The sequence below is a fragment of the Dendrobates tinctorius genome, unplaced genomic scaffold (assembly GCF_039654945.1).
Source record: "Dendrobates tinctorius isolate UK_male_01 unplaced genomic scaffold, ASM3965494v1 ptg000048l, whole genome shotgun sequence".
NCBI classification, from domain to species: Eukaryota; Metazoa; Chordata; class Amphibia; order Anura; family Dendrobatidae; genus Dendrobates; species Dendrobates tinctorius.
The window spans coordinates 13,650,112-13,666,806 of record NW_027361716.1 but is presented as its reverse complement, the minus strand read 5'-3'; the positions used below and the strand labels follow the sequence as shown (position 1 = coordinate 13,666,806).

At 43.0% G+C, this 16,695-nt stretch overlaps 2 protein-coding genes across 4 annotated transcripts in view; one reads left to right on the top strand and one right to left on the bottom strand.

Moving 5' to 3' along the window:
* IMMP1L (inner mitochondrial membrane peptidase subunit 1) overlaps positions 1-764 on the top strand; it is a 110,436-nt gene extending 109,672 nt beyond the window's left edge. For both annotated transcript variants that reach the window (XM_073576306.1, XM_073576304.1), the window contains one exon: positions 588-764. In XM_073576306.1, the coding sequence (XP_073432407.1) occupies positions 588-653 (66 nt within the window). In that variant the 3' untranslated portion in view covers positions 654-764. The remainder of the gene's footprint in view (positions 1-587) is intronic.
* DNAJC24 (DnaJ heat shock protein family (Hsp40) member C24) overlaps positions 661-16,695 on the bottom strand; it is an 81,558-nt gene continuing 65,523 nt past the window's right edge. The window contains exons 4-5 of one of the 2 annotated variants that reach the window (XM_073576307.1): positions 7,552-7,620; positions 661-3,358 (exon numbers count right to left, since the gene is read on the bottom strand). In XM_073576307.1, coding sequence (XP_073432408.1) covers positions 3,222-3,358; positions 7,552-7,620 — 206 coding nt within the window. In that variant the 3' untranslated portion in view covers positions 661-3,221. The remainder of the gene's footprint in view (positions 3,359-7,551; positions 7,621-16,695) is intronic. The other variant, XM_073576308.1, reaches the window with a different exon arrangement.

Below are 16,695 nucleotides of genomic sequence, written 5' to 3'. Positions count from 1 at the left end.
GAGACATGCAGCTGCAGGAAAACATGTTTTTCAAGCACGCCCAATAGACTCCGTTAGCACCCGAACATGCTCCGATGACACCTTATCCAAGCACGGTCGCTCATCACTAATCCTTATACATATGAATCCTGATAATTCTTCACCAGCGGTACAGCACACTCACATTCCTTTTCTAGTCTTTAAAAATGGTGACTTTATACCTTTTCATTATACACTCCTGAGCATTGCACTTACATCACAAAGAAGGAAACGTTTTAGATTATGGAAATCACAGGATGGATAGATATATTTATGTTCTTTGTCAGCTTGGCTGCGAACTCTGAGGGTATTAATGTTTGTCTGAGGAATATTCTGATGTTATGAATGCACTTGGGCAAATCGTCAAGATCCACTGCTGGCAACTCTCAGCGAAACGCCAAGCCTTGTCCATCAGCCTCGTGGGGGACCATGAGCTTCAGACCCTCACCAAAGGGACAGGCCTAGCTGCAGACCCAGCAGCACCAAACGTACAGCTGTACAGGGGTAATATCACATAGAATGACATCTTTGCTCATATTTGACATCTTTTATTTTTTTTTGTCTTTCAGTTGTGGCCTTTTAACTCCTTTGGGCCTCTACAGGATAATCCTAACGGCCGTATAATGAAAGATTGACTATGGATGGTTGTTGTTTTTGCTTTTAATTACATTGTAGAGTGGAATATAATTAATTTATTAATGATATAAGATGATTTTCTAATAAACAGTTTCTGTACTTTTTTTTAAGTTGTTTGTGTCATTGTTACCGTCTTACAGACATAGCCAACTTTAACGTGACATTTTTCATGTTAAATGTCAAATCAAGATTTTCTGCATTCAGTACTGTATGTTTACAAGTGTTGTAATCCTCTTTCTCCTGAAGATTTGGTTACTTGTACTTTTTCTACTGTAAGGCCAGCTTTACACATCCATATTTTGCTGTTCAAGTACACACCACAAAGCATGGACTGTACTCCAGTCTCCTAACCCAAACTAGACAGCCTCACTGGAGCTTGTCAAGTCTGGGTCAGGAGAACCACAGAAAGTTGATGCTCAAAGTGACTCGTCAGCAAAGAATGACTTTTAAAAGTAAGTCCCGCCACTAAGTGCAACATAGCATGGCCAATTAAATACACCTTCCCATCTGCTTGTTGTCACTGTACCTCCATCCCCCTTATCCACACCTCTGGCATGATAGAGCTAAGTAAGGGCCCCATCACACATAGCGACTCACCAGAGATCTCGACAACGATATCAACTTGTCAGGATCGCTGGTGAGTCGCTACATGATCACTGGTGAGCTGTCAAACAGACAGCTTCACCAGCGATCAGCGACGCCGAGCACGCGGCGTCGCTGTGTTCGTTACCAGCGCGCTGATGCAGGGAGCTGGTAACTAAGGTACACATCGGGTTTCTAAGGGGCGCGCAGCACTTAGAAACCCGATGTGTACCTTGGTTACCAGCTCCCTGCATCAGCGCGCTGTTAACTAAGGTACACATCAGGTTTCTAGGCGCAGCATTACCAGCTCCTGCTCGCTGGTCTCCCGCCTGTCACACGCAGCGATGCGTGCTGACCAGCGACCCCAAAAATGGCAGACATTTCAACAGCGATCCCCGGCGGGGGGGCGGTCGCTGATAGCTGTCACACACAGCGATTTCGCTGGTGAGATCGCTGTTGCGTCACAAAACTAGTGACTCAGCAGCAATCTCGCTAGCGAGATCGCTGTGTGTGACGGGGGCTTAAGGGTGGAGCTAGATGGAAAACAAGCAGGTGGGAAGGTGAATTTAAAGGACTGACCCCACCATTTAGCACTGAGCGCCTGTACTTAGTTTGACAGGCACTCAGTGCTTCACGGCAGGGCCAATTATTTAAAGGAAACCTGTCACCAGGTTTGGCCAATATGAGATACGACCACAGCCTTTCAGGGCTGATATACAGCATTCTATAATGCTGTTTATCGTCCCCCAACTCGACCTGTAAGAGAAGAAAAATAACATTTATACTCACCTGCGTGGCGGTCCGGTCAGAGGGGTGTTGCTCTTCTTGCAATGCCATCTTCCTTCTTGGTTTGTGTGGATGACGTGTCCTTGCATCATCTACACAGTCTGCTCGGCCTTGCGCTCCTGCACAGGTGTACTTATCTGCCCTGTTGAGGGCAGAGCAAAGTACTGCAGTGCGCAGGAGCTGGGCTTCTTTGACCTTTCTCGGCACCTGTGCACTGCAGCACTTTGCTCTGCCCTCAACAGGGCAGATAAGTATGCCTGCGCAGGAGGGCGGTGCCTAGCAGATTGTGTGAACGATGCAGGGACGCGTCATCCACATGAAGCAAGCTGGAGGACGGCATCGCGAGAAGATGGGAGGCACTGGACAAAGAAGAGTGACACTGCTCTGAGTGGACCGTCTTGCAGGTGAGGATAAAAAAAAAGTTAATTTTCTTCTTTTACAGGTTGGGTTGGGAGCCGATATACAGCATAGAATGGGCTTCTTTAATTACATCTTACCATCTATCTTCATCCTTCTCTGGGTCAATCAAATAAGGGGGGAGGGTGGAGATAGAGGGACAATAAGCAGGTGGAAAGGTGTAATAAATGATTGACCAGCCATGAAGCACCGAGCTGCAAAACTTAGTTTGAAAAGTCATTCTCTGCTGCCAGAGTCCCTTTAAGGACCGCAAAACACAGATATGTGAAACCAGAAGTCTGCTGTCTATGCACGGACTTCTTCATACCAGCTTGTGCCAAGCTGCAATATAAAACATAGGAGAAAATAGATCTGCAGCCAAAGATGAAGGTAGGTGAGGTGCTGACTGATTGAGGAAGCCCCAATCCTATGGAGCAGCCAAGAGTCCGATCTGAAAACCCCTGACAGCAACCGGATCTCGTTTGTGTTCTGATAAAATCTGGAGTTCAGATTTTTTTTCTGCAGTGGTGCCAAAATCCACTCATCCCACATTGAATGTGAACAGTGTGGTGGAAACTCCTTTCACGTGTATAGGATGCAGACTGTCCTTGATGGGATCCAAACGTTTATAAAGAAGATTTTTTTCATTGGACATGTCCAATATTTAGATTTCTTTTTGGTTATTATGTACAATGCATGTCAGACTTAGAAAATCAGTTTCTTTATGCAAATTCCACTTTATCTTTTATGTATATTGGATTGCAGTCTATAAATATTCTGAAGACGTTCATCCCAGGATTCTCTCAGGTTTGTGATCCTTGTAAGATTTCTATAACCAGCGAACATGAGTCACAATTTATAAAAGTCGTTTGTTGTAGGTCACTCTCGACTGCAATATATTGTCCGCCACATCGACAGGAGAAGGAGAAATGTTCTTCACCTGTTAAAGAAGAAATAATGGTGTTATAAGTAGTGGACAACACAGGACATATTACCACAGGCCCCTCTAAGAGTCAAGTTTGGCCTGGAGTAGTCCTGGCAAATGCCCAGGAAGACTTGCATTTTAGAGATCAGCAACAACGGACTACCCCTATACATTGTGGCACAAGAATATAAAGATGTCACCGTGGCCAACCGGGACACACCCCTGAGCCTACAACATAGAACCAAAAAAAAAGAAATAGAAAGGGTACTCAAGTAAAAAAAAAAAAAGTCCGTGCTGCAGATAATATACAGTCTAAAGATCCAAATGAAAAATTAAGGGGATTTGTGATGGAAAAAAAATACAATTTTTATTGCACGTAAGGTATTCAAATGAAATACAAATAGCAGCTAAAGAAGCCAGTGCACTAGATGACGAATGATGCACCGGACAGAGAAACGCGTCTCACAGCATGTATGCATGAAAGATAAGTGGCAAATGTTCACCAAAAAAACACCCAATTCTCAGACCATTCGGTCTGAAAGATGCTGTACATGATATATAGCCTACAAATAAATTAACCAGTAAGTAGGTTAAATAGAGATTTAAGAGATAATCTATTATCTCTACCTGATGGTAATTTTGAAATATAAACTGGTGCAAATAGGAAAGCCTAAGGAACAGTGTACAAATAAACAGAATCAACTGTTACTTTGAGACATAGTGAGTGCCACATGCAGGGGTGCTGGTGAGACGTGCAGGAGCATCGACACGCGTTTCATCGCCTCCGGCTTCGTCAGGAGCGTGGTTTGTTAAAAAGAGGGTAGAGGGTATTTGTACAGGAATCATTGGACCCATCTGCGAATCGGCACGCAGCCCGGCGTGATGTATCGCCCCATGACGGAGCAATGGGAAGGAGGGCGTCATCACTTCCCATCGCAATAGCTATGCCTACAATCTGCGACGCCACGGAAGAAGTTCAGTGTGGGTCGCGTCTGCACAGAGAGCTCTGCCTTCCTGCCGTGTCACTGTCGGCTTGGTGCGTTGCCACAGTGAGAGGGGAATGGCTTCCTCTCCTCCCAGTCATGCATGGTGCGTGCTGGGCCTGCCCTGACACAGAGGTCCGGCGCCGCTCTCTGCGCAGACGTGACCCACGCATATGCTGTATCCACGCTGTGCAGTGATGAGGCAGTGACCCAGCAAAGCTCAAAACAAAACGTGTCTTTAATGTCCAACGAAAAAAGTGGTTTGGTACCGTGTTAGCCAGTAGAAAAAAATATATATAAAGTGCTCTCAGTGAGAGAAACAAAATAGGAATCTTGTGGGTATGATACCTTTTAATGGCTAACAAATAATAGTGAATGTTGTTACAAAGCAAGCTTTCGGGACTGCTTACGTCCCTTCATCAGGCTGATATGACAAAATATTTGAAGAAACCTTATTTATATACAGTTTAAAGCACAACATTTCAATAAACAAACAATGACTCAATTTGTCAGAAGGTTTTATGACCCATTACCATATCTGAGCTATCTACTCCAAGTAGCCCTTTGATCTTCAGAACTTTTCATACTACCTATCTGATCTTACCTAATTAAGGATTCTCTCTTCAAGCTCATTGTTTGTTTATTGAAATGTTGTGCTTTAAACTGTATATAAATAAGGTTTCTTCAAATATTTTGTCATATCAGCCTGATGAAGGGACATAAGCAGTCCCTAAAGCTTGCTTTGTAACAACATTCACTATTATTTGTTAAGATGACAGCTTCAAATGGGACAGCTTCCATCCTAAACACATTAAGAAATCCATTGTCTACAGCCAGGCCCTCAGATATAACTGTATCTGTTCCAGTCCCAAGGACAGGGATGAACACCTAACCCAGCTTAAAATGTCATTTTTAAATCAAGGTTACCATCCCACCTCCATTGATGATCAGGTCGTTAGGGCCACAAGGATCCCTAGAAGTCAAGTACTTCAATACAGAAAAAAAGAGGAAAATCATCGTGTACCTCTGGTAGTGACCTACAACCCACAGCTTGAAATACTCAGAAAAATGGCTAAGAAACTTCACCATATCCTACACAAGGATGACCGGTTAAAAACACTATTCAAAGACCCCCCCTTGCTATGTTACAGGCAACCTCCCAATCTAAGAAACATCATTATCCGAAGTTCAATGCCCTCTGAATCACCAAGAGGAACATATCCTTGCAATGGGAGAAGATGCAAAACCTGCATTCATAGAGAGACCAAAGACAAAATCCAAATTCCCAACACACAGCAGGACTATAAGATCCCAGGGACATTCACATGTTCCTCTTCCAATGTGGTGTATTTAATTCTATGCAATATATGTCCTGTGGGTGGCCTCTATGTTGGAGGAACAGGACAGAGACTGAGAGCAAGGATGAGGTCTCATCGTCATACAATTACAGACAAAAAAACCCATTTACCTGTGGCTAAACATTTCTGTGGTCCAGGACACAACATAGGCAATATGAAAGTTGTCATTTTAAAAGGCAATTTTAAATCGCAGACACATCGGAGAGTGTGGGAGCATAAATTCATTACTATCTTTGATTCTATTCACACAGGACTCAATTTGTCAGAAGGTTTTATGACCCATTACCATATCTGAGCTATCTACTCCAAGTAGCCCTTTGATCTTCAGAACTTTTCATACTACCTATCTGATCTTACCTAATTAAGGATTCTCTCTTCAAGCTCATTGTTTGTTTATTGAAATGTTGTGCTTTAAACTGTATATAAATAAGGTTTCTTCAAATATTTTGTCATATCAGCCTGATATGACAAAACACAGGTTGAGTCTTTTGCAGAGCTGTCTGCTCTGCTTGCTGCCAACTCCACACTGACACATCCAAAACCCTTCCTGAAGGGTTTTTCTAAACTGGAAACTGTGGCCATGGGCCACTTGTAAGATCCGGCCAGGAGGAAACTGACCAGCCCCACTACCTTCCTGCAGTCCGTTTAAAAAATAAAAGCCCATAACGGGTTTTCTTGAACAATGCCTTGGCCAAATATCTTGACCAAATACTTTTATTTTGTCTTGTGACTCACAGGCATCCTGCCGTGACCACAAGGCACTCTAGCAGGTCTAATACGATTCTGAGCGCATCTTGGGGGACACATAGCGACCCTCGCAAATAACACCAGTTGCTGCCTCACAACATATATAAAGAAGTTGATGCTGAGCTTTAGAGGATCTGTCATATGTCCATAAAAATGAGTTTGTTACCTTGCCACATCCCAGTGCTCTCCTGAATCTGTCTCTATTTTCTGTTTGTGTCCCTCCATAGCAGAGATATGCCTTTTTGGGACCCAGTATGAATATTTTTGACTTGTGGTCAAAAGAGTTATTTTCTAAAGCGGGTGTACTCCTGTCCCATCTGTGACGCTGCCCAATCACTGCTCGGCTGTATCTGGTCGCACAACGTGATCTTGCCAGAGCTCCCTGTTCTCGATGTGGCTTGACTACTGTATGCACTCAGTAGAGTCTTCCTCCCGTTCCTGCAAGACTACGATGTAAGATCTTGTGAGATCCAGCTGATAAGCGGTGATTGGGCAGCATCATAGAGGGGAGAGGACTACAGACCTCCAGAGAAAATAGGAAGCTACGTCAGATACAGTAGAGCATGGGGATTTTGGCAAAGTAACTTTTTTGGACTTGTGACAGATCCTCTTTAAAAAAAAACCATGATGTTAAGAGGCAGTTGTATGGTCACAAGATATTAATGGACTGTCATTGGGATTGTTCATCAATATCAGATCACTGGAGGGGTCTGACAACCGGTACTCCCGCCAAGCAGGTGTTTAAAGTTTCAACTGGATCAATACACAACTCTGTTGAATGTGTAGCAGCCTCTCTTGAAAAAGAGCTGATCTGCAGTGCCTGGCAGCGGCCACTACACACTGAATAGAGACGCGCAGCTGCGTACAGTGTATTTCCATAAAGCCGCTGCTGCCGGTACTCTAAAAAGCTGATTGGCGGGGGGTGCTGGGCGTCAGATCTTGCCAATTAATATACTGTGATCAGACAACCACTTTAAGTTGTGATTGCCGTGGCATCAGTACTCCAGCACTGGGCTGTGGTTTCCATTCAAACACCAATGCAAATGTGAACACAGCCTTACTTTTACAGTGTAATGTTAACTGCACATGGTAAAGCTATACTAGATACCACCCTACATACCTTCATTCCATAACATTTCCTCCACATGAATCTGATTGTCCACAGGGAATGAGGGCGTCATTTGTCCATCTAGTATAAAAGGACAAAATTGGACAGGTGAAAGCTGTTTAGTGAAACAGAATACCTCTGAGACCCCCGGCAGATGTCTTACAAAGTCTACTCTTCATATAGAGCCTATGACAGAAGGATCTCTTAAAGAGTAATTGTTTTAATTTTTACTTCAAAAACCAACAGTACACGTGAAAATACCAAACTTTGTAATATATCTTAGAGAAATCTGCTTCTTTCTCTGCCAGAATCGGTCATTATCAAAAGTCTCATGTAAAATCTGTATTCATGAAGACTGACTCACCTCTCCCATTACTGAGACAGGAAATGGTACAGTGGCTTGCAAAGGTATTCACCCCCACCACCTTGGCTTTTCACCTATTTTGTTACATTACAACCTGTGTTGTAATCCAATTTGTCTGTGATGCATCAGCACCAAGTTAGTGAAGTGAGAAACCTATAGGCATAAATTAAATTTATAGGATCAAAACACCTAAAAATTGGCATGTGCATATGTATTCACTCCTTTTGCTACAATGCCCCTAAAAATTTCTGGTGCAAGCAATTACTAAATTCTCATGCTGTGTCAGGACGTTCATTTGTATGCAATCTAGGTGTCACATGTGCTATCATTATATACACTTTACCTTTTCTAAAAGGCCACAGAGGCTGCAACACCATTAAGTAAGAGGCACCACTAACCAAACAACACCATGAAGACCAAGGAGATCTCAAAACAGGTCAAGGACAAAGTTGTTGAGAAGTACAAGTCAGGGTTGCGTTATAAAATTCTCAGCCCAGGGAAGGAGTGCATTAATAAGAGATGGAGTACAAAGACCACTGCTGTGGTCAGATGAGACCAAAATTGAACTTTTTGGCCACCAAGTTAAACGTTATGTCTGGCACCAAATAAACAGTTCATCACCCCAAGAACACCATCCCCCACAGTGAAACATGGTGGCAGCATCATGCTGTGGGGATGTTTTTCAGCAGTAAGGAGAGGAAAAATGGTCTGTGTCAAAGGGAAGATGGATAGTGCAAAATACAGGGATATGTTTGAGCAAAACCGGCTTCAGTTTGTTAGTGATTTGAGACTGGGATGGAGGTTCACCTTCCAACAAGTCAATAACCCAAAGCATCCTACTAAAACAACACTTGAGTGGCTTAAGGGGTACTGTGTAAATGTTTTAGAGTGGCCTAGTCAACCCAAGACCTTAATCCAATGGAGAATCTGTGATCAGACTAAAAGATTGCTGTTCACCAGAGGAAACCATCTAACTTGAAGGAGCTGGAGCAGTTTTGCCTCAAGGATTGGGAAAAAAAAATCACAGTGGAAACACGTGGAAATCTCAGAGACTTATCCAAAGCGACTTGCAGCTCTAATTATCGCAAAAGGAGGCTCTACAAAATACTTACTTTATGGGGGTGAATAGTTATGCACACTGAAGTTTTCAGTTATTTTGTCTTACTTGTTGATTGCTTCACAATAAAAAGAAAACCAACTGTTTACAGTTGTACGCATGTTCTTTATATGAACTGATGCAACCCCCCCCCCCCCAAGAAAAAAAAAAAACAGTAATATTCCAGGCTGTGAGGTAGAAGAACATGCTAAGGAGGTGAATACTATTGCAATCCACTGTAGTTGCTATGGATACAATTCTACACTACCGTTCAAAAGTTAAGGGCCACTTAGAAATTTCCTTATCTTTGAACGAAAAGCAGTTTTTCCAGTGAAGCTAACATTAAATGATTCAGAAATACACTCTATACATTGTTAATGTGGTAAATGACTATTCTAGCTGCAAACTACTGGTTTGCTATGCAATATGTTCATAGGTGTATATTGGCCCATTTCCAAAAAACATCACTCCAGTGTTCTTATGGTACTTTGTGTTTTCTAACTGTGTAAAGAAGGCTAATGGTTGGTTAAAATACCCTTGAAAACCCTTGTGCAAGTATGTCAGCACAGCTGAAAACAGTTTGGCTGATTAGAGAAGCTATAAACCTGACCTTTTTTTGAGCTAGTTGGGAATCTGAAGCATTACATTTGTTGGCTCCATTAAACTCTCAAAATGGCCAGAAAAAAAGAACTTTCATGTGAAACTCGACAGTCTATTCTTGTTCTTAGAAGTGAAGGCTATTCCATGCGAGAAATTGCCAAGAAACTGAAGATTTCCTATAACGATATGTACTACTCCCTTCAGAGGAGAGCACAAACAGGCTCTAACCAGAGTAGAAAGAGACGAGGGAGGCCCCGCTGCACAACTGAGCAACAACACAAGTACATTAGAGTCTATAGTTTGAGAAATTGACACCTCAGCCAGCAGCTTCATTAAAGAGTATACGCAAAACGCCAGTGTCAACATCTACAGTAAAGAGGCGACTCCGGGATGCTGGCCTTCAGGGCAGAGTGGCAAAGAAAAAGCCATATCTGAGACTGGCTAATAAATGGAAAAGATTAATATGGGCAAAAGAATACAGAAATTGGACAGAGTAAGATAGGTAAAAAGTGTTATGGACAGACAAATCCAAGTTTGAGGTGTTTGGATCACACAGAAGAACATATGTGAGACGCAGAACAACAGAAAAGATGCTGGAAGAGTGCCTGACGCTATCTGTCAAGCATGGTGGAGGTAATGTGATGGTCTGGGGTTGCTTTGGTGCTGGTAAAGTGGGAGATTTGTACAAGGTAAAAAAAATATTCAGAATTGAGAGTCCTCAGTGGTTGATACCTTTTACTGGCTAACACGGTACAAAGATATACATCTTTCCTGTACAAGGTAAAAGGGATTTTGAATAAGGAAGGCTATCACTCCATTTTGCAACGCCATGCCATACCCTGTGGACAGCGCTTGATTAGAGCCAATTTCATCCTACAACAGGACAATGACCCAAAGCACACCTCCAAATTATGCAAGAACTATTTAGGGAAGAAGCAGGCAGCTGGTATTCTATCTGTAATGGAGTGGCCAGCGCAGTCACCTGATCTCAACCCCATTGAGCTGTTGTGGGAGCAGCTTGACCGTATGGTATGCAAAAAGTGCCCCTCAAGCCAAACAAACTTGTGGGAGGGGCTTCTGGAAGCATGCGGTGACATTTCTCCAGATTACCTCAGAAAATTAACTGCTAGAATGCCAAAGGTCTGCAATGCTGTAATTGCTGCAAAGGGAGCATTCTGTGACGAAAGCAAAGTTTGAAGGAGAAAATTATTATTTCAAATAATCTTTTTTTCGAACCTTGTCAATGTCTGGATTAGATTTTAAATTCATTCAGCAACTCATTTGATTAATAAAAGTATGAGACTTCATGGAAAACACAAAATTGTCTGGGTCACCCCAAACTTTTGAACGGTAGTGTATGTAGATGGGAGGAGCTACAGGCAGAGTTCCTCCCTCCTCATTTCCCTTCTATCTACATCAGGAATGTCAAACTCAAATACACAGAGGGCCAAAATTAAAAGATTAGACAAAGTCAAGGGCCAACCTGGATATTTATTAAAAAATATCTACAATTCAGGAAGTTTTTCCTTATCAAATATAATGATGAACCTTTTCCTATGGAAACAAACTTAAAAGGGGTTGTCCCATGAACAACCCTCCACATGCACAGTGTGATGACACTACTGTACCCCTCCAGGCAAAGTATGGTGACCCCCAACACAGTATGATTCCCCAACTGTAATCTCCACACAGCCCTCCATACAGTGTAATGGCCCCCACATAGTACTCCATACAGTATAATGGGCTCCACATAAAAAAAAAAAAAACTCACCTCTCCTCATTTCCCCGCTGCAGCGCATCTTCTGATCCTCTCCACTGCTTGGCACAGCGGGAGTACTGTAATGGAGTCAGTGCGCCCGCTGCACTGAGACTTCAGATGAAGAGTGAGAATGATGGTTACTCTTTAACACCCAAATCTGATGAGAGACTGCGGTCGCAAATTGGCTTTGTATAAGAAAAGCATAGCTGGCTCAGTGGTTAGCACTGTAGCTTTGCAATGCTGGAGTCCTGACTTCAAACCCCACCAAGGACAACATCTGCAAGGAGTTTGTATGTTCTCCCTGTGTTTGCATTGGTTTCCTCCCACACTCCAAATACATACTGATAGGGAGTATAGACTGTGAGCCCCATTGGGGACAGTGATGATAATGTATATAAAGCACTGTGGAATATTATGGTGCTATAAAAGCAAAGCATAATAAATAATAATAATAATAATACAGTCAAGTCCATATATATTTGGACAGAGACAACATTTTTCTAATTTTGGTTCTAGACATTACCACAATGAATTTTAAACAAAACAATTCAGATGCAGTTGAAGTTCAGACTTTCAGCTTTCATTTGAGGGTATCCACATTAAAATTGGATGAAGGGTTTAGGAGTTTCAGCTCCTTAACATGTGCCACCCTGTTTTTAAAAGGACCAAAAGTAATTGGACAGATTAAATAATTGTAAATGAAATGTTCATTTCTAGTACTTGGTTGAAAACCCTTTGTTGGCAATGACTGCCTGAAGTCTTGAACTCATGGACATCACTAGACGCTGTGTTTCCTCCTTTTTGATGCTCTGCCAGGCCTTCACTGCCGTGGTTTTCAGTTGCTGTTTGTTTGTGGGCCTTTCTGTCTGAAGTTTAGTCTTTAACAAGTGAAATGCATGCTCAATTGGGTTGAGATCAGGTGACTGACTTGGCCATTCAAGAATATTCCACTTCTTTGCTTTAATAAACTCTTGGGTTGCTTTGGCTTTATGTTTTGGGTCATTGTCCATCTGTAGTATGAAACGACGACCAATCAGTTTGGCTGCATTTGGCTGGATCTGAGTACACAGTGTGGCTCTGAATACCTCAGAATTCATTCATCTGCTTCTTTCCTGTGTCACATCATCAATAAACACTAGTGACCCAGTGCCACTGGCAGCCATGCATGCCCAAGCCATCACACTGCCTCCACCGTGTTTTACAGATGATGTGGTATGCTTTGGATCATGAGCTTTACCACGCCTTTGCCATACTTTTCTCTTTCCATCATTCTGGTAGAGGTTGAACTTGGTTTCATCTGTCCAAAGAATGTTCTTCCAGAACTGTGCTGGCTTTTTTAGATGTTTTTTTAGCAAAGTCCAGTCTAGCCTTTTGATTCTTAATGCTTATGAGTGGCTTGCACCGTGCAGTGAACCCTCTGTATTTACTTTCATGCAGTCTTCTCTTTATGGTAGATTTGGATATTGATACGCCTACCTCCTGGAGAGTGTTGTACACTTGGTTGGCTGTTGTGAAGGGGTTTCTCTTCACCATGGAGATTATTCTGCGATCATCCACCACTGTTGTCTTCCGTGGTCGCCCAGGTCTTTTTGCATTGATGAGTTCACCAGTGCTTTCTTTCTTTCTCAGGATGTACCAAACTGTAGATTTTGCCACTCCTAATGTTGTAGCAATTTCTCAGATGGGTTTTTTCTGTTTTTGCAGCTTAAGGATGTCTTGTTTCACCTGCATAGAGAGCTCCTTTGACCGCATGTTTCCTTCACAGCAAAACCTTCCAAATGCAAGCACCACACCTCAAATCAACTCCAGGCCTTTTATCTGCTTAATTGAGAATGACATAACGAAGGGATTGCCCACACCTGTCCATAAAATAGCCTTGGAGTCAATTGTCCAATTACTTTTGGTCCCTTTAAAAACAGGATGGCACAAGTTAAGGAGCTGAAACTCCTAAACCCTTCATCCAATTTTAATGTGGATACCCTCAAATGAAAGCTGAAAGTCTGAACTTCAACTGCATCTGAATTGTTTTGTTTAAAATTCATTGTGGTAATGTCTAGAACCAATATTAGAAAAATGTTGTCTCTGTCCAAATATATATGGACCTAACTGTAGCTGATTGCTCGACATTCATATTAACTAGGTTATTGCATTTAGCAAAAAAAAGTATTGGCCAGCATACAGGGGTTGGACAAAATAATGCAACCACCTAATGTTTTGGCATCATAATCTTCGAACATGTTATAAACATGCAAACTGTGACATATGGTAATGTTTTGTAGTTGATTATTTGTGTTATGTGTATGTAAATTAACTGTTTGTTTTGCAGAATTGTAAGAACATTGATGAGAACCTGATACCAATAGCAGACCTCACAGATTTTTAAAGAGGCCAAATTGTTGGTGCTCGTATGGCAGGCGCTAGTGTAACAAAAAGTGCCCGAATGCTTGGCATGTCAAGAGGTACTGTCTCCAAAGTAATGACTGCATTTGAAAGAGAAGGAAAAACGTCCGCAGCAAAGCACAGGTCCGGACGAAAGTCGAAGCTGACTGAGAGAGACCGTCGGACTCTAAAGAGCGAATTGTGAGAGAGGATCGCAAGACCACGACTCCGAAAATCACTGCTGAGCTCAATGAACACCCACAGAACCCAGTTTCCACAAAAAATGTTAGTCGGGAGCTGCACAAATCTGGATTCCACGGAAGAGGTGCAATTAGAAAACCGCTGCTCTCAATGACAAATGTTTCCAAGCGTTTAGAGTGGTGTAGAAACCTCCAGAATTGGTCCTTCGAGCAGTGGAAACGTGATATTTTCAAACGAATCATCGTTAACCCTATTTCCGACCTCCGGCCGAGTGTACGTTTGGATACAGCCGAAAGAAGCATTCCATCCAGACTGCCTTCTCCCAACCGTAAAACATGGCGGAGGTTCTGTGATGATCTGGGGTGCTATTTCGTGGAGATCCGCCGGGCCAATGATATCCCTTCATGGAAGAATTAACAGCCGCGATTATTTAGGCATTTTGGGCGACCAAGTGCATCCTATGGTTCAAGCACTGTTCCCGGAGGGGAACGCCATCTTTCAAGATGATAATGCACCAATTCATACAGCTAGAATTGTTAAAGCATGGCACGAGGAACATTCTAATGAAGTTGAGCATCTCATCTGGCCCCCACAATCCCCAGACCTCAACATTATTGAGCATTTATGGCCGATTTTAGAGATTCAAGTTAGACGTCGATTTCCGCCGCCATCGTCGCTCAAAGAACTGGAGGGTGTTTTAACTGAAGAATTGGCTACAATCCCTTTGGAAACAATTCACACCTTGTATGAATCCATACCTCAGAGAACTGAGGCTGTAATCGCCGCAAAAGGTGGACCTAGACCATATTAACCTAACTTTTGTTGATGTTTCCAGGTGTTTCCATTATTTTGTCCAACCCCTGTAGAACAAAAGGTCAATTTTTTTTTCGCCTGTGTTAAAGCGAGTCTGTCGGCACACAACAACTGTTCAAACCAAGTCCCACCGTTTGGTGCTTCACAGCGGACCCAATCATTTACAGTGGGTGTGGAAAAGTATTCATACCCCTTTTCACTCTTTGTTTCATTGCAGCCATTTGGTAAATTCAAAAAAGTGTCCGCAAATACGTGTCCGCTCCGTCCAAAGCGCTGCCGGCTTTTGAACGCAGGTGATTCCGCATGTGTTCACTGAACCGTGCGGAATCACTGCATCCAATACATTGCACTGGTGATATTTATCTTGCGGAGACTCATGTCTCCACAAGATAAATAGACATGCTGCAGTCTGGAAAGATGCGCCACATGTCAGTCTCCGCAGAGAGGCCAGAGGCATCTGTGCACGCATAGTGGGCATGGGATTTCTTGAAAACCCATCCGCTATGCTGTAGTAATAATAATAATAATCTTTATTTATATAGCGCCAACATATTCCGCAGCACTTTACAGTTTAACAGTTTCAAACACAGCAGTCATAATTAACAACGTTAACAATAATACAATGATTAAAGCAAAATAAAACAATCCTGCTTGTGAGAGCTTACAATCTACAATGAGGTGGGGGAGATACAAAGAACAGGTACTTATTTACAATGATGGTCCAGCCATCTTGAGGGAGTGGGGGGTAGATTGAGACAGTGAATGGGCTACTCACACACACTTACATATAAAATGACTGATTAGGGAACGTAACCTAAACAAATGTGTTTTCAGGGAGCGCTTAAAACTGTGTAAGTTGTGTCTGGTCCTAATTTCTTGGGGTAGAGTATTCCAGAGGATTGGCGCAACACGGGAGGAGTCGGGAGTGGGAGGTACGGATTAGTGCAAAGGTTAGTCGAAAGTCGTTTGAAGAGCGCAGCGATCAGCTAGGCCAATATACAGAAAAGAGGGAAATGTAAGGGGATGCCATACTGTGGAGAGCTTTGTGGGTGAGAACAAGTACTTTGAATTGGATCCTATAAAGAATAGGCAGCCAGTGTAACGACTGGCAACGAGCGGATGCGTCCGAGTACCGATTAGCCAGATGGAAAACCCTGGCTGCTGCATTAAGGATGGTCTGGAGAGGGAAAAGTCGAGTGAGGGGGAGGCCAATTAATAGAGCGTTACAGTAGTCCAGGCGGGAGTGGGTCATGGCGACGGTGAGGGTTTTTGTTGTCTCCATGGTGAGAAAATGGCGGATTCTAGAGATGTTCTTTAGGTGTAAGTGGCAAGAGATTGTATATGGGAGGTGAAGTAGAGATTGGTGTCAAACATAACACCCAGACAGCGTGCCTGCTGCCAGGGTGTTATTATGGTGCCACTCACGGAGAAGGAAATGTCAGATTTAGGGAGGTTAATAGATGGCGGGAGCAGAAGTTCAGTCTTGGAGAGGTTGAGTTTCAGATAGAGAGCCGACATTATGTTGGAGACTGCAGACAGTCACTGGCGTTCTGTAGTATAGCAGTGGTAAGGTCAGGGGATGACGTGTATAGTTGTGTGTCATCAACATAAAGATGGTACTGAAAGCCAAATTTGCTGATGGTCTGTCCAATTGGGGCCATGTAGAAAGAGAAGAGAAGGGGCCAAGGACTGAGCTCTGAGGTACCCCAACAGTGAGAGGAAGATGAGATGAAGTGGAGCCAGCGAACAAAACACTGAAGGAGCAGTCAGAAAGATAGGAAGAGAACCAGGAGAGGGCCATGTCCTTAATGCCTAGTGACTGGAGTCTAGAGAGTAGGAGATTGTGGTCAACAGTGTTGAAAGCTGCAGAAAGGTCTAGAAGAATGAGCAGAGAGTGGTCACCGTTACATTTTGCTATCAGGTGGTCATTGGTCACTTTGATGA